Source organism: Pagrus pagrus (assembly GCF_965226575.1).
Source record: "Pagrus pagrus genome assembly, chromosome: 11".
In the NCBI taxonomy this organism is placed as follows: domain Eukaryota; kingdom Metazoa; phylum Chordata; class Actinopteri; order Spariformes; family Sparidae; genus Pagrus; species Pagrus pagrus.
The window spans coordinates 13,743,387-13,764,293 of NC_140195.1; the positions used below are offsets into that span (position 1 = coordinate 13,743,387).

General features: G+C 40.6%; 1 protein-coding gene across 1 annotated transcript; it reads right to left on the reverse strand.

Moving 5' to 3' along the window:
- Window positions 1–328: 328 nt before the first annotated feature.
- On the reverse strand, window positions 329–20,261 carry pkp1a (plakophilin 1a). Its single transcript, XM_084366249.1, has 15 exons — window positions 19,795–20,261; window positions 16,348–16,460; window positions 12,683–12,883; window positions 12,367–12,563; window positions 11,722–11,863; window positions 11,208–11,415; window positions 10,948–11,116; window positions 10,457–10,574; window positions 7,815–7,979; window positions 7,555–7,731; window positions 7,100–7,253; window positions 5,750–5,933; window positions 4,171–4,255; window positions 3,441–3,555; window positions 329–3,302 (listed from the first exon to the last, which is right to left on the reverse strand). Exons 1-14 carry the CDS (start codon window positions 19,976–19,978, stop codon window positions 3,481–3,483), a joined length of 2,172 nt encoding a protein of 723 aa, XP_084222375.1. The 5' UTR covers window positions 19,979–20,261; the 3' UTR covers window positions 329–3,302; window positions 3,441–3,480.
- Window positions 20,262–20,907: the final 646 nt, after the last annotated feature.

The window sequence follows — 20,907 nt, forward strand, 5'->3', positions numbered from 1 at the left end:
AATTAGTTCAAGATATCTCCAAGAAATGATAAACAGAGACTCCAATATCTTCCAGCATGGCTCGCATTGTGTAACCATCAAATATGTAGTGTTGTGTAAAGTACTCATCAACAGTCATACTTAAGAAAAATAATAATCTGATTGATGACGGTTAATTTAAAAATGTGATGCAGCATGTAATCTGAAAAGTAACTAAAAAATAAATGTGGAGTAAAAAGTACAATATTCTCCTCCAAAATGTAGTGGAGTGAAAGTATGAGTACCTGAAAATTGTACTTACGTACATGTGTACCTTTAGTTTAGTAAGAAAAGACCACCACTTCCAAAGTTGTCTTCATATCTGTTATTTATTCTACATACAGACTGAGCGACAGTGAAAGCTCCTAATTATACGCCACACACAGATTTCTCCAAAAATACATTCAAAGCAATACTGACATCAATCCTCCCCGAGGCAGATGAACCTCAGTGCGACTATAAAAGTCTATAAAAGCCGTCCACTCCAAGTGCATCGTTGGAGCCACGGGGAATTCCCACAGATGCCAACTGCCAACCCTCTCATCTCTTCCCAAGAATGCATTAGTGATTTGTGATGCTGGATCTTCAAAAAGCAGTTTTAAGAAGGTTTTAGACTGTTTTCGGTAGAAGAGTTTGGATATGAGAGCAGATATCCTGTGAAGAGCCCTAAAAGAATTACAGGTAAAGTAAAAAAAACATCTGTTTTTCAATAAAAACATTTGGATATAAAATTTTATGTGCAGCTCTTCTCTTCACATGATGATTCATCAGACTTATCTTTAGAGGCACAGGGTTTATTATCCTCTCATTGTGCTCTGTTGAACTAAATCAAAGGAAACTTAAAGACTTTCAGTGTGCCGACATCGGCTAACACCGACTGTGTCAACTACTGACCCATTTCAAATTGGATTTCTATGGCTTTTCTGGAGGATGACTGACTATCAATTTACACACATAGTTGACTAAAGTGAATGGGCACCTATACAGTATATAACTACTATATTCCAATCCTTCTCTGTCTCAGATTCATCAGCTTATACCAACGAAAAAATACATAGAAAACAAAAAAAACAACTCAACGGGCAAGCTTATGCAACAGAAAATAAAATCAGACCCTTGCGCTTAAAGCAATAGTTCAAAACTTTGGGAAAAATGTGCTTATTCACTTTCTTGTCAAGAGTTGGATAAAGAGTTGGTTGTAAATATGAAGCTACAACCTGCAGTTGTGAAGGTGCTAAATCAAAAAGGTGCCAAATTTCCACCACTTAATGTATTAAATCTTCTTTGTATACTTGTGTATTAAAACACACATTGTGGTTTCACAGGTCCCATAAAGCCTGTAAAACAACAGCGTGTCTGTTTCTGTATACGCTGTGGTAATTATTGAGCTTTAGAGGTGCAGGTCAGTGGATTTACCCTTGGACAGAGACAGGCTGTGTATGCCTGTTTCAAGTCCTTGTGTTTAGCTAAGCTAACCAGCTGCTGGCTGTAGTTTCATGTTCAGTGTACGGACATGAGCACGGTATCGATCTCCTCATCAACTCTCAGCAAGGAAGCACATAAGCAATTCAAAACTGTTCCTTTAACTATTAAGGCACTCTTGTTAAAAGCTGTCTATGGTTTTTTTGTTATTAACTGTATGTTGCTATTTTCTTACAAAACAAAACTCTGAATCACAGAATCAAACAGACAACAAAGCAAAGTAACAAAACAAAACAATCCAGCAAATGGCATTAAACATTAGAAATGTAGCAAGTCTTCGCTTTTGTGTGAATGTTATTTAAACTGAGAGTTTGCTCAGTCCTTTATATAAATCCTTTATGTACTCTGAGCACATTAAACACAATCTGCATACTTCTAAAAGGCAAACAACAACAAAACATTTTTAAAAAAAGTAAAATTGCTTTATAATAATGGAGCACACTCTTTAGACTTTCATCAGTATCACAAATACACACTTTTTTTCTCTTTCAGCTTTTCATATGTTTTTGTCTTTTTTTTTTTTTTAGCTGCTGAGACCTCAAGAAAAGAGATATTTCATCTTTCACCCACTGCAGACAGACACATGGCAAAAACAGCGTTTGTGAATCTTAATAATCACTGCAAGTTACTTTTTACTGCATTTATCATTGTCTAGCCACTGCCTGGTGTATCAGCCATACTTAACTGAGTTTCAGCGCACACACACACACACACACACACACACACACACACACACACACACACACACACACACACACACACACACACACACACACACACACACACACACACACACACACACACACACACACGGTACGTGTCCACAAGGGCTGTCATTTTAGTTAAAATTAAGACCGATTTAGCAACTGCAAATCTTTTTTCCCCCCCTAAAATGTCTTAGGAACCGATTTCAGTGAATTAGTGAATATAGGAGAAAATTTCCAGCGCAGAGAGCCCATGGTCGGCATTTTTCCAATCAGGTGCTGCCAGGGAGCGTTTGCGAGGGTTTAAGCCCGGTCCACATTGCCCATGGTGCGTGAGCGGCGTGAATGCGAAGGCACGTGGACCCTCTAGCTTTATTTCCAGCCGTGCTGCATCATGCATCAATTCGTAATCTCGCCTATTTTTTCCTTATCACGTGCACAGTTCTCTGCAAAAATACACCTGAAAATGATCTGCAGATAGTCATACCAGCGCTCAACTACAGTATCAATATTCATAAACCATAGAAAATGTCACACATGGAGAGAATATACACGACAGGTGAAGGGCAGCATTTTTCTGGTGTGCTCTTATTTTTTTCTTACTCTCTCTCTCAACGAGAGGTTGAGGACTGTCGTGTTATCGTGTTTATAGATCATTTTCCAAAAGGCAAACTTCATGGAGAAAGACAGCGCCGGCAGTAGCAGTCTGTGTCTGTGTGGACACCCACACCCAGCAGCTCAGGCAGGTAATGCCGACAGAGCGTCAGCCTGTGTCTTAAAAGCGTCCAAACGCTGCGAAGCGGCTCGAGCCCTCATGTTCAAAAAAATGCCCCTGTGGACACGCACCATTACCAACCTAAAACACACTCACCCGCCTATGTACAGAACACAGACAGAAACATACTCAAATTAAATACATACAACACAGCAGGATTATTTAAGAAATTAAAGCTCTCTTTTCTCTAAAGTATCAACAACCTATGATTGACTCTAATTGACAGGCTCCATCAACAATGTCATTAAAAGTGAAGAATGTAATTTATTCTCCCTCGTTGCACGGGTGTGGCCTCAGCAGTGTCTGAACATGCTGGTTTCCATCTGCAAGCACACACACACAAGCACAGGCAGAGAGAGAGACGGTTTCATTCCTCATGATACAAATTTAGCTCACTTTGGCCCCACTGAGCCTTTAAATTTGAATACATGCAGATTGAAGCGTTCAGAAGCAGCTCGTACCTCTCAGGCTCGGTGGTGCCTCTCCACTTGTCCGTCACACTCACTCGATGACTTGCATCGACCTGTGCACTGCGGTGGTGTTTTCGTTGATAAAAAGCGATTTGTCGAAGCCCAGCTGTGGAGTAAAACATTTAAAAGAATCAGTTGAGAGTGTCACATGGATTCAAGCACACTCACACACACATACCACACACCCTCGCTCCAAGTCTGAGAGGAAATGTACTGCGTCAGCGACTTGGAGGAGCCTCAGGCGGATCGTGGCAGTGTGAACACCAGAGTGTTTTCTTTCTCTTTCCAGCTCTATTTCTATTTCTGTCACTTGTTTTTCTGAAATCATGGCACGTATCAACCTCTTTATTTTTCACGTATGCTCTTTGCCCTGTCCACCTCTGGCTCTTACTGTCTTGACCTGGTCTTCATTTCGCATCTTTTTTTACAAGTACTATTCTACTTCTCTTCTAATCGACAATGAGCGCTGAAAACCAGTCTGCCAGGATTCCAGCGTGACTGTTTCTGTATTCACTGAACTGCTGGGTGTGGCAGGAGGGAAGGGAAAGTGACTGTGTGAGCCAGAGGAGTCATAATAAACCCATTTCAGCCAGGCCGTCCCACTGCTCCTGCAAGGCAGCGCAAGCATGTGCTAAGTTTTGACCTGGTGCACAGATACAATAAACTCATGCTGCGTCTGCACTCAGTCACGATTTGTTGAATTCAGTTCTGCCCGATTTACCTTTTTCAGGGGACCCTGCAAATTCTTCTCGTTCCATAAGCTGTAGAGCAGCATGGAGGCTGCTTTGCTGCCTTTGGAGAAAGCCCTGAGGAAGAAGAGCAGAGGGTTATTAAGGAAGAGCAAACACAAGCAGGAGCATGCAGGAAGAAAATGTGGCAAACAAGATAGGAAGGATTCTAAGAAAAAGAAGCAGTTGAAGAAGTTTTCTGAAATTTTATGTTTAAACGCGCAAATAAGACATTGTCTAATTAAATCATTGACATCTGAACATTGATTGATGATTAGAATCAAAAGTTGTCTCTCTCATTTTATCACTACTTTGAGAAAATATTATTATTGAAAATATTGTCCACAGCGTGCCTGCCAACACTTCCGTGTTTTGTGGGAGTCTCCCTATTTTAAAGCCTTTCTCTCGCTGTGCTCTCGATTAGTAATTTCTCCCGTTAATCTCCCAATTTGACAGAGAAAGAAATCAGATGGGAGTGTTTCGGTTTCTTGTGGGTTGTTTTGAGGTACCTCGCAACCAAGCCCAGAGACAGAGGTGAGCGTGCGCAAACGACTCTCTACACTGGCTCAAACCCTTCGCTCTGCTCAGTCTGCTGCTGAAAATGGATGAAACGCGTCCCAAGGAGACGAAATACGATTCCTAAATTTCACTCAACTCGATGCCAGACCTCTTTATTGATATTTTCCTCAACCCTAACCCAGATTGTCGTCCTGCATCATTTCATCCTCCCTCGCACCAAGTTTTTTGTTTGTTTGTTGTAGTTTGTTCGCTTTTTTGTTTTTTAATTTATTTTACTGTGAGCTATAATTTTAAACTAATATAAAGTCATTTGACTCCTTCCATGTATTTATCCAAATAATCCGTGGGGCAGGGTTATATGGTGGTGCTGGTAGGTATTTCCATCTTTTTCACAGCCTAATGTTGGCAGGTTTTTAGGGATAAAATGTTCTCCAGAGCAGAAATCTGAACAGCGCATTTTGGATGTTTTCTTTCCACTAGTGTGAAAGAAGACTTGAATGAGAATGTTTTTGCCTGCCACGTCTGGCAGAAGACAAAAGAGGCAGTTTCTGTTTTCTGGCAGTTTTCTCTCAGTGGTTGAGATGGTTTGCTTCTGTTTTTGAGATTTCTGTTGTCACATCAACAAAGTGGAGACATGGATGCAATTTTGTTTGTAGTGTCCACAGGACTGGACATAAAAAAACAAATTACATTAAATCTCATTACATACTTTTCTGATAAAATTTCCCTGCTGCTCTGGATAATCCTAAGAAGTTTGTTTCAGGAAGGAGTTGTTCCTGTTTATATTTTGTGGTTAGCGTACCATAACACAAAATTCTATTCACTGCCACTGTGTTGGAAGAAGACAGATCTTAATCTCAAAGTTATCTGCATGACTAAAAACCACTAGAGGTAAGTTAAAAAACAACACTCTAAGTCAACCTAAGCTCAGAGTCAGCTCAAAGTAATGAAAACAAATGCACTGAAGTTTGTCACCTGAATTCCCCCCCCCCCCCCCCAAAACACACCCAAACACACACACACACACACACAGATGAATAAATTAAAACTCACCCGTTCTCGCTGAGGTCTGCCAGCGATGACACCAGTTCATTATTAATGACCTTCTTGGTGAGTTCAGGGTCCGCCGTCATCAGAGACCGGACTGTGTTGCAAGTTGTCGCTATGGCCTCGTCAGAGTTTCCCATCTCCCGGGGGTTAGTGAGGAGGCTGGTGAGGTCAGGCAGCAACTGCTTGGCTGCAGAGAAGACACAGAAAACATACAGTCATTCAGATTCGTGTAGACGAAGGAGTAGTCCACACATGCACAGGTATTTTTGGAAGCAGGGTTGTAAGACGATAACGATCTCTGTCTAGACAAGTGTTTCAGCACCATTTCAGAAATAATCCATTTTAACACACCAGAAAACGCATATGACATGGCCACTCACGCAGCACGCACACAAGCAGATTGTATACTCTGTTGTTGGTTGCTTAGTTATAGAAAAAACAAAGAATGAGGCAGGGAAATATGACGGCTCTTCACAGAATCCCCCTGGATAATGCTGTTTTTATTAAAAGATAGTCAGCAGCTGTGTTTGTCTCTCATTTTGAAGATTGTATTATCAATGCCTGTTTATGTCTCTCTAAATATAAACAATATAACAACCATTCTGTCTATGTACAAAATCAAATACTTTGCCAATTATGCTACAAAAACTACTGATAAGGCCCAATTAGGAAGCGACTGTGGGTGTTTCAAAAATCTCTGTTTCTGCTCGTCCAGATATAAACACTGACAGCAGAGTTTCTGGATATCTTCACCCTGGAAGGATTTTTCCAAAAAAGGTTCAGTGTCAGTGACCAAAAACAGCATCGGTTTAAGAAATCCCCATGGACGTGTGGACAGGGCCTTAATCTACATTCATGTATCTGCAACACTGTTGCCTGCAAACGTACATCTAGAGATGAGAAGTACCAAAGTACAAATACTTTGTTACCATACTTGAGTAGATTTTTCAGGAATCTGTACTTTACTTGAGTATTTATTTTTCTGACAAAGGTTTCCTTCACTCTCTACATTTTAACACAAATATCTGTACTTTCCACCTTCCCAACATCACAAGACTGATTTCAACCTATCTGTGCATGTCACTACTTTAATAGTCTTTGAATTATATTAATATGACTTTAGGTTTGGTTAGCTATGCACAGAAATGTCCTTCAGAGGGACAATTATTACTTTTACACTTTGAGTACAATTCAGAGCGTGAACTTTCTTACTTTCACCTTCCTAAAAGTAGAAGTACTGATTCAACTTCGTTACTAGAGTCTTTTTTTTAAGTATCTGAACTTCTTCTTGAGTAAAGAATGTGTGTACTTTTGCCACTTCTGCATACAACAATATTTCATGCTTTTTCTTACCCATGGAGGTCTGCAAACTGCTGCTCCGGGACATGTTACCCACCAGGGACATGGCCGTCTTCTGCAGGCTGCGGTTAGGAGACTTTAGAAGAGGGGACATGTGAGCCACAGCCCCCAACCTTTGAACCAGAATCTGACTCATAGCACTGGAGCCCTGGGGAAAAGAAAATGCAATGAAAAACTTCTCTATAGCTGTCCACATTTACATAGTGATACCTTGCAGCTGACTTTCCCTTGTTTCAGCTTCCTCTTTCTTTGTTTAATCACCTCTGTATCCCTGGAGACACAACCCTGGCTCTCTCCCAATTCCAGTCAGTTATTCTTTTGACTGTTGCTGTTGAGTCATTATTCCTGCTACAGTACCTCTCTATATGTTTCTCCTTCATTAAATCTGAGATAATCCATTAATACCACACACAAATGACAAGCCTGATAATTATCTGCTTTGTCCTCACCAGTCCCTTGCTGGCAGTGAGGTTCTGCAGGGCGCCACAGGAGGCTTCCAGGGTGGCATCTTTCTGGGACGAGCTCAGCAGAGACAGGTAGGTCTGCATGGCTGATGGGTGGCACAACCACTTCACACCTGATGGGGCGCTGTCGTCTAGAGTCCCCCGAGCCGCATCGAATGTAAACTGAGGACGAGAAAGAGGTCAGAGAGGGGGAAGGCTTGGTTTATTCAACAGACAGCGGTGGAGGTTTGGTGGCTGATGCTCACCTCCTTCTGAGCCTTGCCAGCCTTGGGGCTGAAACATCCAATCGTGGGGCTTTTCTTTCCAGCTTGGGCGTCAGTCTTTGGTTGGAACTTGCTGAAGCAGTCAGGGTACTCCGACTCCAGCTGGTAGGTCAAGTTATGGAGGATGCAGACACAGTTCTCCACAGACTAGAGAAAACAACAACATGGTTCACCTTTACATAAGCAATTTCACAAGTAGTATATTAAAGGTGTTATTATGATATTTGTGTTCATTATGAATATTGGTCATAGATCCAAAGCAAAGCAAAGCTATTTTTTGAAATACCTGTCATGTGTACAGTGTGGTGTTATAGAGGGAATCTAAGTAAACAAACTGCTAATATGATTCTTGTTTTCATGTTTCCCAGAAAAAACACCAATGACACACCACGCACCTCTCATTGACTGAAGAGGAATAGATAAAAGAATAAATAAGTCAATGAAAATGTGGAAATATTAAGACAAATAACATTTTCATTCATTTCACATGTATTTGTTAATTTATTTCTGTATGTATTTACTTTAATACATACAAATTCAAACTAGGCTAAATCCTTTTTTTGTTCTTTTGCGTATAAATAATTTAATTTGCTATTTAATTATTTATAATTTCTAATCTATGTAGTTTGAAGCTAAAGTAATGATTCTAGAGAAAGATAGTTGATTATTGCGTCCCATTCCCAGGTAGTCAAATAAAGACAGCTTCTGTCTGTATTTAATGACCTGAGACTCAATAATTAACTATCTTACTCTTAATATTGACCTCTGCTCTAACTTTTTATGTAATTTATTTTAATCCCTTTCTTTTCCCTGTTTTTTTAATTATTTTATGAGTCTCTCTTTATATTTCCACATTTATTATATTATTCTGTAACAGATTTATTCTTTTTTATGCCACTCCTATGTGTTATTTGTCCTACATTTGGATCTCAAGGGAACTACTCTAACTGAAAGACTTGCATTAAGTATTAAGCAATCTTTTTTAGCCGAAATAAAACATAAATCTTAACTCTTCATATGCCAAATCTCCTCAAAAGAGAAAGTGAGTAAAACATCATCATGACTAATGTACAAAAATATAAGAATAACAACCAGACAGATTCTGGATCTTCCCTTTAAGTCCATTTTTCTAACTCACAAAGGTGACTCATTCCTCTTTCTCTGTAATCTGTGCTTTTGTTCTGGCCCACTGAGCAAGCAAACATCAACAAGTTTCAGCTAGAGTGTTCATTTAACAGGACGATGATGAATTCTCCTTAAAAACGCAACAGAGACATTCAAAGTCAGACCAAAATCAACGAGTAAATTCTGGTTAAGTTAAAATGATCCTTAAACAGAATGAAATGAGGAAAACATTGGGATAAAGCTACATGCATGCAGTATACAACCACTACTGTTACTTTTCCCTACAAGAAGGTAACTTCAGAGAGCTGAAACAAATGGTCTCCCACACACAGCACAACCGATCGTACTCTACTACATCATTAAAAGAAGCCATTGTAAACATCGTACAGGCACAGGCATGGAATTAAGCACGCGTCCACACCCAAAACTTTCACTAATGAGCGTCTACACGTGAAACCAGCTGAATATACACATGCTGCTGACGCTGACTGCGTAATTTATCAGCTTACACATGTGTGTTTATAAAACGGTAGATGTGTGTGTGAGTGTGTCACTATGCATACATGTACATGTGCTTTAAAGATTTATTATCTAGTATCCTGGTTGAACACATTCTGCGACTGTTCAACTATGAGTAAACTAACCTACGTCACCAGATATGAATCCAGCCATAGCTGTTCTCAACTGCTGCTCTCACATCCACAATTCAGTTTTAGAACAACGTGGAAAAAAAACAGCAATACCATAAGCAGAGAAACAACCAGTGACCTGATAAACAAACAAATAAACTTGGCCAGAGAAAGTTAAATCCAAAATATGGCAGCTAATGTTCCTGCGAACCTTTGATACGTTCACATTTGTACCTGTAACACATACCATTCTGACATTTCTACAATGTTCTCCCAGTACATGTTTAAGACCTGACTGTCATATCCGGAGGTGGAGTGGATTGTGGTGGAGTTACATGTGAGAAGGCTGCCATGCCAGGAGACCTTGGGACAACTTCTAGCCGTGTTTGTGGCGACCAAAACAGGTATTTTGAGACAAAGAATGATCTTTGTCTGACCCTAACCAAGTGTTTTTTGTGCTTAAACCTAACCAGAAAATGAGCACAGCAATGTCACAACATATAATAGTGTATTGCACAAAACAAAAGTAAAGTTTCAACATAAAGAAGTATAAAGTTTCAATATACAGTACATTAGTTACTCCAACTTTACTGAAATTCAGGCCAATTCCTCTTTGTAGCCCGTGACAGGAGGTCTCCAACAAGTGACTATTTCTTTAAAATATTTAGTAAATGGTGTAAAACGCTTGTCCCAATTTCCTTAACCCAAAGATGAAGTCTTCAAAACGCTTGTTTTGTCCAACCAACAGTAGAAAACTCAAAGATAGTCAGTTCAATCATATAAAAAAAAGGAAATCAGTAGATCTTCATACTTTTGATTACGGAAATAATTAATCTTTATCATTTTTTGCTAAAAAATAGCTTAGTTTACCTTGTCATCAGGGTTTTCCTCTGCCACACAGGACTGGACGTAACTCATGAGGGAGTCTATGAGGCCACGGCAGTCTCTCATCGCCTGTCTCTCACTCTTTTGGGCGCAGCTCAGGTTCCTACACACATTTCAATCATTCATTTAAATCTTACTTACACTTACATGTTTCAAATACAATAGCAGACACAGAGCTGAGTACCTCGACATTTTACTTTCACCTACACACCCTGTTGGCAAACATGATCATAGTGATAAGACACGAGGTGCACAGAGCATGAGTTGCAGGAAGACTATTATGTTTACATTACATAACTGCTGACCTTTACCTGAAGAGGACATAGTCTAAGTGTAGATTAAAGATTAGATTAGAATAAAAAATCAAAGATAAGAGGCGGAAAAAAGACAAAAGAGCTGCTCTTCTAAATATACTTCCCCAACACATTAAATTCAATAGAGCAACAGCCACACTGATCTGAATTAAATGTTCTCACCGCAGGCACCCTGTGGCGCTGTAGAAGACATCAGGGTGTATGTTGTTGTTGGCGCTGCTGTCTGACCAGCAGGTGAATGGCACCACCACATTGTCAGTCAGGACGGGCAGCGCTGTAGATATAAGTTCCCCCTTCAGCTCATCGGCGGAGGACAGGTTCCACAGCAGGCCTTTATATTGAAAGAAAAGTTAAGTTATAAGCACGCTGGCCAATATTTTCAGTTTGACTTGTGAGGGTCTGTCCCACAAAAAATGCCCTACCAGTGATTTGTTTCTGGGTCTCGGTAGAATCGGTCTCCTTCAGTAGCTGCAGGGCCTTAGCTATACCGCTACAGTGCTGAACCTCCAGCTTGTTGGCCTGGTGCTTGAACACCAGGTTCCTCAGAGCCCCGGCAGCAGCCTGGCACACCCCAGGATTGGAGCTCCGCAGCAGGGTCACCAGAACGGGGATTCCTCCGAGTTCAGAAACCTGTGATGCAGAAATGTGGAAGGAGCGGGTGTTGAAAATGTGCGACTTAAAGGCGTGGCGTTGATTGAACAGGTTGTAAGTTACAAACAGAAACAGCAGCCAAGTGCGACGATAACTACTTTCCCCTCCCTTCCCCTCAAGGCAGGTTACACAAAGGTATTCACAGAGCACTCCGACAGCTGAATCACACAATCCTCACACAAATGTGATGTGAAAATGATCAATAGTGCATGTGTGTCATGTTTGGAGGGTGTGTCTGCACATGTGAAGAAGAAGCGTTTACAGTGAGAAAGTGTGCCAGCGTACCTCCTGTTTGGTGTGCTCCTCTTTGAAGGTGGTGTGTTGGATGAAGGTGGCTCCACACTGCTGGTAATTCTCTTCAGGGTGAGACAGATACTCCACAGCCTCCTTTAGGGTCAGGTCTGACATGTTCACCGCACTGTTCACTCTGCAGTAACAGGCACGGAGGGGGTTGGAAAATAAGATTTCAGTAAACAGCATGGATTTAATTTTCAAAATCACATACAAGAACTAGCCTTGTATGAGAAAAAAGAAGATGAAAATAAAAGCACTGTTAGTCAAGAAGCATAAATAAATAGAAAAATATTTATTTAATCAGTAAGCAGTATCAAGTGTATGAAAATATATCAAGCCAGTAAAAAGCAGTTTGTTTTGTTTTTTTCTGTTTTGTGCAAGACTGTGTAAACTTTTACAATATAAAGTCTGAAGAATATTTTTAAAATGTGCAAAATGGTGTTTTAAAATGTAGTAATTTAATGTAGGAAAGAGACGCTGATGTATTTTAAAAGGTGTAATTTGTCAAATATGGCCAGAATTCGAAGGAAGATCCAAAAATGTACAGACAGTATATCACCAGAGTAACCAACAACTGCTGCTCTTTGCTGGCTATCCTTGGCTGTGGTAAGCTACCGTTAGCAGTTATCAACTCACGCTGATTGGTGCTCGAACTTGGATGTTTTGATGGTTCCCATCCTGCCGTCAGTTTGAGACAGGGTGGAGGGCGGTCGAACGATGCGTGTCTGGCTGTTGGTCAGCTGAGAGCCATTGGTGACAGAATACGTGCTGTGTCTGTTTACACGCGTACTCTGGAATGACTGCTGGTTTTGCATCGTCTGCCCTTTGGCCCTCTAAAATAAAAAGATTCACAATGCTTATACAGTGTGTTACTGTGGAGGTGATGTGGTTTTTAAATGGTATTTGTTTGAAGGATTGTTTCCCTAAAAACCACATGAAAATAATTGCTCACCATAATCTGAGCAGGAACAGTGACAGGAGCAGGAGCAACTGAAAATGTAGGAGCCAAGGCGGGGTCACTGCGACTGGGTTTCAGCCCGTTGGGACTCTTGGGCCAGGTGGAGGCATTCATTTGCTGCTCCCATGTGCTGGAGGAGACATGTCTTCCTCCTGTGGTTCTGCTGGATAGAGTGCGACTCCTCTGAGTGTTGAACTAAAAACAAAGAAAGAAAGACAGGCTTAAGAGGTTGCATCTGCATAGTATTTTACTCAGACTTGATTTAGAAAATGCTCACACGAAACATTAAAGGAATTCCACATAATCAGTAGAGGAACACTGTGGCTTAGCTGACAAAAACAGAAATATCTGCTCAATCACTACACCGCTTAAGGCTTCACTGCAGCAGCAATCCAGGTCACACGAAAAGAAAGTAGTTTACCGACTTTCCCCAAGAAGAGTTTTGAATGAAATCGCCTGAAAACCAAGACAGAGGAATCTGACCTGACACAAAGCCCGCATACCTCTTCCTTCCCTCCTTTTATTCAGATTATGTTGAAAGAAACCGTATGCACCAAGCAATCACACAAACCAAAGTAACATGATATCTGTCATTGGAGACCAAGTCAAGCAGTTTCTCACAAGGGATCTTTGTGCGCAAGTCAGAATCAGCACTCGTTAGACCTGTCTTCACAGTCCTGGTGTCAAGAAACGGATAATCTCATGTAATTACGTTTTGTTTATGCATCGTTATTATGGCTTATTATTTACTTCTTTTAAGGCTTTGTCTCTGTGCGCTTGTGCTTGTGTACAGGATGCACAATTCAAGCTTTGCTGCAAACCTGTCACAGCCTGAGCAAAATGACAGAACATGTCTCGCACATGCTTTAAGCATGAGTCATTCTCACAATTAAACCTTTGTCTGCGATTGGCTTTTTTGAAAGGCGACAGTGGAAAAAACATTCCTGTTAAACACACTGAACGTTAGTGAGGAGGGAAGCGTGCACCAATACAAGGAAACATTTTCCTTTTTGTGTAAACCAAAAACCATAAACATCAAAACTTAGAAACTCAAACAATTTTCTCACGCTTTATTGCTGCAGCGGTTGAAGGTTTGGATTTGGGGAGTTTATCCAGAAGGAATGTCGGTTAATGAGGGAGCAGGTGACACACACGCACACGCGCGCGCGCGCACACACACGCACACACCAGCAGTTACCAGCCGTACGTCAGGCGAACACTTTACGGTAAAAGCACGATGGAGGAGAAATCTGTCAACATATTTGATAAGAACTGACAGTGTGTTTACTCTCAAAGTTCATTTGGCTACAACCTGACTGATCCACTGGCCGGGGCCTTCCTTATGTCAGAGGACGGACAGGTGAGACCGATGCAAATTCAGGAGAGCAGCACAGAAAGACAGTAGGATGCCCCTCTGTCTTGTTACGGAACATAAATTAAAGGAGACATATTATGCTCATTATCAGGTTCATAATTGTATTTTGGGTTACTACTAGAATATATTCACTTTCCATTTTAAATGCTCAAAATACCCACAAGTTTTCACATACTGTCCATTGCTGCAGCACTGCGTACTCCCCCTCTGTCTGAAACGCTCTGTTTTTTAGCTCCTGTCTCTTTAATATAGCAGTGCAAAAACATGATCTGCTGTGCAACATGCATAACTCAAAGTGCTGTATTCAAGTCAAAATAATAGGATAAAGACGAAAAAAGTAATGAGGTCAGGTGAGGTGGCAGTTAAGTTAATTTAAGCATCTGATTAGTTTAGAAACAAGAACAAAATGACAGAGTCGTATATAATGATGTCATGATAATGAGCCTTCATCTGCAAGATAGCATTAACACTCTTCCTAGACATGCCTCGGCTCACTGTTAGTAGGTCAGGTCAAGCCAATGCACATTCACACACATGCACGAACACACTCAAACCACACTGATGAAGTCAACATTACTCCTCTGTGGAATTTGGATGAGTCGAGTATTGCACATGAGTTGAACTCACGATGACTTGAGAAAGATAAATAAACAAAATATTTAATTATTTACAACAACAGGAAATCACACACGGCTGACTGCTGGATACACAACTATGTTCTATTAACTGTTGATGATACTCATAGTAACTACAGCGTTGGGATCACATTAGCCACGACACCCATTAACATGTTCACCTTCTGACCCATGACTCAGTAGAAATTACTACATAATGACATGAGACCACACCCATCTTCAAACTCGGCCTACATTTTAACCTCAACTACACACCTTACACAGTACATATACACATCACGATTGTGATGCGATCACCCAGATAAAAATATATCCACTGACAGACAGACAGACAGACGGACAGGCACCTGGTAAAGTACTCAAAACTGTTTCTTTGCTGCTTCCGGCTACAAAACATGTCTCCAGGACCACAGTTTTCCATGAAAACACACACATACACAGACTCACAAAGTGAATTTGACTAGCTGACTGGTACACGCACGCACGCACGCACACACGCACACACGCACACACGCACACACACACACACGCACACACACACACACACACACCCTTAAAAGTATTTAAAGGTAATTAAATATAACCATCAAACTGGTTTGTGCTGTGGCTAATCAATGCGGTTACAAAAATGATAAGTGATTCTCTCACTGGCAAGACATGTGGCTACACCGGGAGCTCGCTCCGAGATTATTTTCTTTCCTGCTGAGAGTTGGACTGGACGATTGATACCACTTTCATGTCTGTCCAGCCAACAGAGTGCGGCAGGAATGAGGAATAAGTTAGCATTTTTGCACTGCTAGTTCCCTCATTTTGAACTCAGTGGGTCTTTTGAATAGGTTTTCATATGCATACACAAACTTAAGATGTTCACATTTAGTCAGTAAACGCCCCACATTTGATTTAAGCAGTGTTTATGTGTTTAAAAAAATTGAAGTTGCTAACAAGTGGCGACAAAGGTTGTCAGGGAGATTAAACATCATAAGCCGAACACGGTGACTCATCTACTCACTAGTCCGTACAGGTGGACTTCAGTTGCAAAGTAATCTGACACTAGCTTTACAACTTGATCAGTTGTACCTTTTTATTTCTGATGGCTGCATTTGTTCATCTGTGAAGATTATCTTGCTGAACAAAATATGTGAGTTTCATATATTTGTGTACCACAGATCTTATTTTCTGCAATAATCCAAAATCCAATTGAAAAATCCCATTGAACTTTTGCCAAAGGCAGCCAGGGCTTTGCTAACTTCCGGGTTTGCTGACAAAAATACGTCATCCCTGCAGCACTCTGCTGGAGCCGGAGGCTGGTTAGCTCAACAAAAGTCTCTTCGAGTCTTTATGGGAAGCTAACAACAACAACAAATTATTCCTTTAAATTATTCTTTACATCTACAGTCACAGCTATTGCTAATGTCTGATAAGCAGTTTTTGACTTTTTTCGGATAAGATCGTGAGATATATGTGGAACCTAGTCTCTGAATGATTGTTGGCATGACATATTTGTGTCCTGTGAAAGATAACCATCAAAATTGAACTAAAACAAATAATAAGACAGGAGAAGACATTAGAAAAACCTTAAATATTCAAACTGACCAGCAGTTATCTGGTGTGTGAAAGGTAAAATGATGTGTTCTCCGATTAACAATTACCGATTTGCTGTAGCCTGATGATACGGAAGAGCGGTTGATGGTGCCATTTGGTTTGGATGGAGAAAACCTGAACGATGCAAAGTCGTATGTTGTCAGTGTTGCAGGACCCGGGCCTGTGAAAAAAATGAGAGATGTATGAGACCTCAAAATTGACAGAGAAGAAGAATGAAAGACAGACAGTCAGACAGAACAAAACGGGGGGCAGTATGACCAGTAAAGAAATCTGAAACGCTCTTGCAATGTCATTGCATGAGGGTGTTGTTGAAACCTCTTGAAGTGGTCTTCAGGTTTCCACCACACTGATAAGAGGCATTTTTTCCATGGGTTTATGGTGGACAAGGATAGTGTTTTACATTTTTATAAAACCAATTCATTAATTGATATCCATTGGATAATTAAAACATGGGGTTGTAAGAGAAATTTTAAAACTTTAAAAATGAATTAAGTTATGCACCACTGGAGACAATCACAAAACAACAAACAATGGCAAAATCCAGTTATACAGTTATACAGATTGTAAAAGGGAAATAAGAAGGTGGAATTTTTTCAGTTTGCAATTGATTCATCATTTGGTTCTCTATTTTCCATTTATCAACTTAATTATTAATTATTCTTTGCATTTTATGTTGCCTTGTTTTAGAAATGTTTTAAATAAATCTGCCAAACCCAAAGGGGTCCCTTGATCTACTAGTGTGCAAGAGTTTTTCAAGTTATTTATTAAAACACAGTTTAATTTACTCATGGATTGATTTAATATCAAGTATTTATGTGTAAACTCAGATTAAATATCAATGATTTAGATTATAATTAGATTTTTGTTATAAATAACATCATTTACTTATAAAGTATTTTATCATCACTGTTGAGTTGTTTAGTTTGTTATCATGTGATGAATTGCTGATAAAAATTCAGCGCTTAATTTTTCAGAAATATCTCATAGACCCTCAACACACACATACTACAGGTGTGACGTTTGTTATGAATGACTTAGTCAGACAGGCAGACGTGACAGAATGTCAGTCACAGTTACCAGGCTTGGCCATACACTTTGGGCGTAAGCTAAGGGATATTAAGCTTATATACTCAGTCAGGATGTTTAATCACATTTGTCTGTCTTGTTAGACGACTCATGGCAACGTGAGGCTCACTGCCACATTCTGCAATTAGAGGATTATGGTTGACAAAACAATGGCATACTCATCGTATATGAAGGCCACGCAGGGAAGGAGGAATTCTTCCAGAGTGACTATAGGACCATCTCAACTGGAGCCCGACCCGTATATTGGTTGGCTGATATTATCGGTCGATATCGGGTTCAGATACAGATGTATCGGTGCATATGTTGGACGTTATGAAAGGTTGTAATTCAGAGAAAGATGCTTTTGGGGAATTTAGAATGATTACATTTCAAGTAAGTTTTGGTGCACTGATGTCATATCAGACAATACATTTTATTGTTCAACTACGGAAAATCAAATGTGTGTATATCGGCTGATGTTTATCCACCCCAAAAATCAAGTATCGATTGGGTTCTAATCTCAACAGATAAAAAGGCCTTAAAAAGGGTCTGTTCACCAGAGTCACACAAAAAAACATTTTCTCTCTAAGCCCGCATGCACTATCTCGCCAAGCAGACTGTTTAAAAAGTATGTGGTTTTAGTTTTTTCTAAATCTGCTGCCAAGTCAATATAGTGGAGGTGAATGCTTTAAAAGCTTTTAAGAGAAAATGCAGAAAGCAGTTACAGTTGTATGGCACATCGAAGGAGGCTTAACAGAATCAGAATGTGCATTTTATTCCCTTGTTCTGAACATAAATTGGAAATAAACACACAGGGTAGGTGAGAATATATGCCTTTTTATAATTTGGTTGACCTCCGCCTTTAGCAGTAATGGTCGTGGCTGTTAACTAGAAAATCCAACATTTATCAGACATTTTCATCTTTGTCACTCGTCCAATGATAGAACAAAATTTAGACAAAGAAAAATTAGCTTTTCCATTAGAGATCAAACTAAAAATCACAAAAATAGAATCTATAAAATGACTCTTTTCCAACCCCAAACCAAATGTCGCCTCTTCCTTCACCTTATTCTTCGTCTTCCCTTTTTTTCATTAATTTATTAATTTAACTGCATAAAAAGTAGAACAATCTGCCCTGGACTCTGAAGTTAATAATTGTATGGGAGATGATGAAGTAAACAATTAAAGAGTAGACTCTTTTGGTCAAAACAGAAACTTTAAATCCACTGTATGTAACTCCTGAACACTGATAAACTTCATCTATTAAAAAAAAAAGAGGCCATCCATTTTAAATGTAAGCGTCCTGATAGCCTCAGGGTTGTGCTGTACTGTACCCATGTGGTTGTATTTTAATTATTCAGTGTTTGTTTACCATTACGTGTTTTATTGACATTTGCCTGTCAGGTCTTGATCTTACTTTTCTTTTAAGACGACGGTCTTTCTCTTAATAATGACTATATAACAAAAGACACAAAAAACTAAATTTTCAAGCCAGAGATGATAAAGCATTTATCTTTCAGACAAAAACTTTTAAATATAAAGTTAAGTTTTTGTTTTCTGCAATCGATATTAGACATGGTTTGGCTGTATGCCACTCATATGGGCTACATTCATTTATAATCATTTTATGGAGGCTGATTTGAAAGAGGGGAGGGTTGTTCTTATCATGCCCGCCATAAATCGTCAGTAAAACGGAGTACAGATGATACTCTACAGTTTCATAGACAGTTCTACTCATACAGTACACTCATACTGTTTCAATACAGGCACCATCTCAACTCACACATTGCACAATAAGACACCAAATATTTGGTTTCTCAATTCTGGTGGCTGCCTCTTGCAGTGATGCCAAACACCAGAGCTGTTTTGAAACACTAAAATGTCATTTTCTTAATTGTGTGTGGGACTTTATGAGCCAGCTGGCTGCATTCCTAACACACACGGAGGGAAAGACAGCTGTGGCACCCTGAGGAGAAGAAGGGAAGAAAGAAAACCATTTTCTTGTTCAACAGTAGTCAAGGATCACATTCCACACCGGTGACACGGCTTGATATGTCCCTACCTGTCACAGGTGATCACACACACACACACACACACACACACACACACACACGATACCTGATACTACTACTACTACAACCAACTTAAGGGCGAAACCCTCCATAATAATAACAAAAACATTATATAAGTCCTCAGCGGTCACTTCGCCATTCTCCCACTCTGCGTTTGCTCTGACATGTTAATCCCTCCTTCACCCTGCAGAGAAACCAACCTGCTGCGGTCTGGTTTCAAAAAGTTCCCCTACCTGCCCTACTTCTTCTCACGAGGATACACAACACGCTCAACAAATAAGTGTGAGGATGCGTGAAAGACAGCGTGGATACAACATATCTGGCTCGACATTATAAGGTTGTAATAAGACGCCGTACTTGTCGGGGAGGGGGACAGCTGGCCGTTCTTCCCCGGTTTGGACTTGCTCCTCTTGATGGTGTGCACCTGATCCAGCACGCGCTGCTGTCCCGAGCGCAGCCCTTTGTCGGAGGGCAGCGCGAGCGACGTGTCGTCCGCGGTCGGGCACGTTATGGCGGATTTCAGCGGCTCCGGAGCCATCATCTTCCCAGCACGGTGCCCTTCTGAACTGGATAGTTGGACCACTTTCCAAAATAAAAAAAAGCGCAGCGGAGGAGGAGGAGGAGGAGGAGGAGAAGAAGTGCGGCTCGACTCGGAGCGACGACTGCCAAGTGTGAAGACAGGCGAAGTGTTCCCGGAGAGCCGGCGGTGGACTCCACCCTCAGGACCGCGCCCCGGTGAGGTGGGACCGGGGAGAGTTCACATGCAGGTGCGGAGTGAAGGGAGGGGCCGAGGAAGACTGCTGCAGTTCACAACTGTGTTGCCAGGTTTGGCGGTTTTCCGCCAGTATGGACAGTTTTGGGTGTCATTGTGCAGGCCCAGGGTCAAATGCTTTCGGCCAGGCGGACAGAATTTATGAGTTGGTCGGGTTTTAAATACATTACAAGCGACATTATATTAAGAATACATTCAGCAGCTCTATTCATTAGTTATGGGAGCATATCCAGTCACCCAGCACAACTCTGATATGACATCATTTTATTGCCGCCAAAGAGATTATGTTATCACCCATGTGTTTGTTGGTTTGTCAGCAGGATTACAAGAAAACTACTGAACAGATTTCCACGAAACTTGAATGGAAGATAGGTCTCAGCCCAGAATAGACCCTGTTCACTTTTTTGGTGTGGATCCAGATAAGGCAGCCTTTCTCGAAGTGTCGTCCGTGGACCACCAGTGGTCTGCAAGAGCCCCCTAATGGTCCGCAACTAGATCTGGTAAAATATCATGTTTTAAATTAAGTGTTTCACTAACTGTATGTGACACTGAGCGACTCCAAAGCTAGTGTGAGAAGGATTGATGTGTTGTTTTCAATATTAAATCAACTCCTAATTAAAATAATTTGAATTGGCTGTTTTGCTGTGATGTCAGGCTTCAGCAATGTTACCGAACGTTATATATATTTACGCTGGTAT

Excerpts from the sequence above, each read along its gene's own strand:
- pkp1a (XM_084366249.1), bottom strand. The coding sequence starts at position 19,978 with ATGATGGCTCCGGAGCCGCTGAAATCCGCCATAACGTGCCCGACCGCG. Across the intron at positions 12,884-16,347 it reads CATCAGGCTACAGCAAATCG|TTCAACACTCAGAGGAGTCG; the intron begins GTAATTGTTAAT and ends CTTTGTTTTTAG. Across the intron at positions 10,575-10,947 it reads AGCGCCACAGGGTGCCTGCG|GAACCTGAGCTGCGCCCAAA; the intron begins GTGAGAACATTT and ends AAATGTGTGTAG.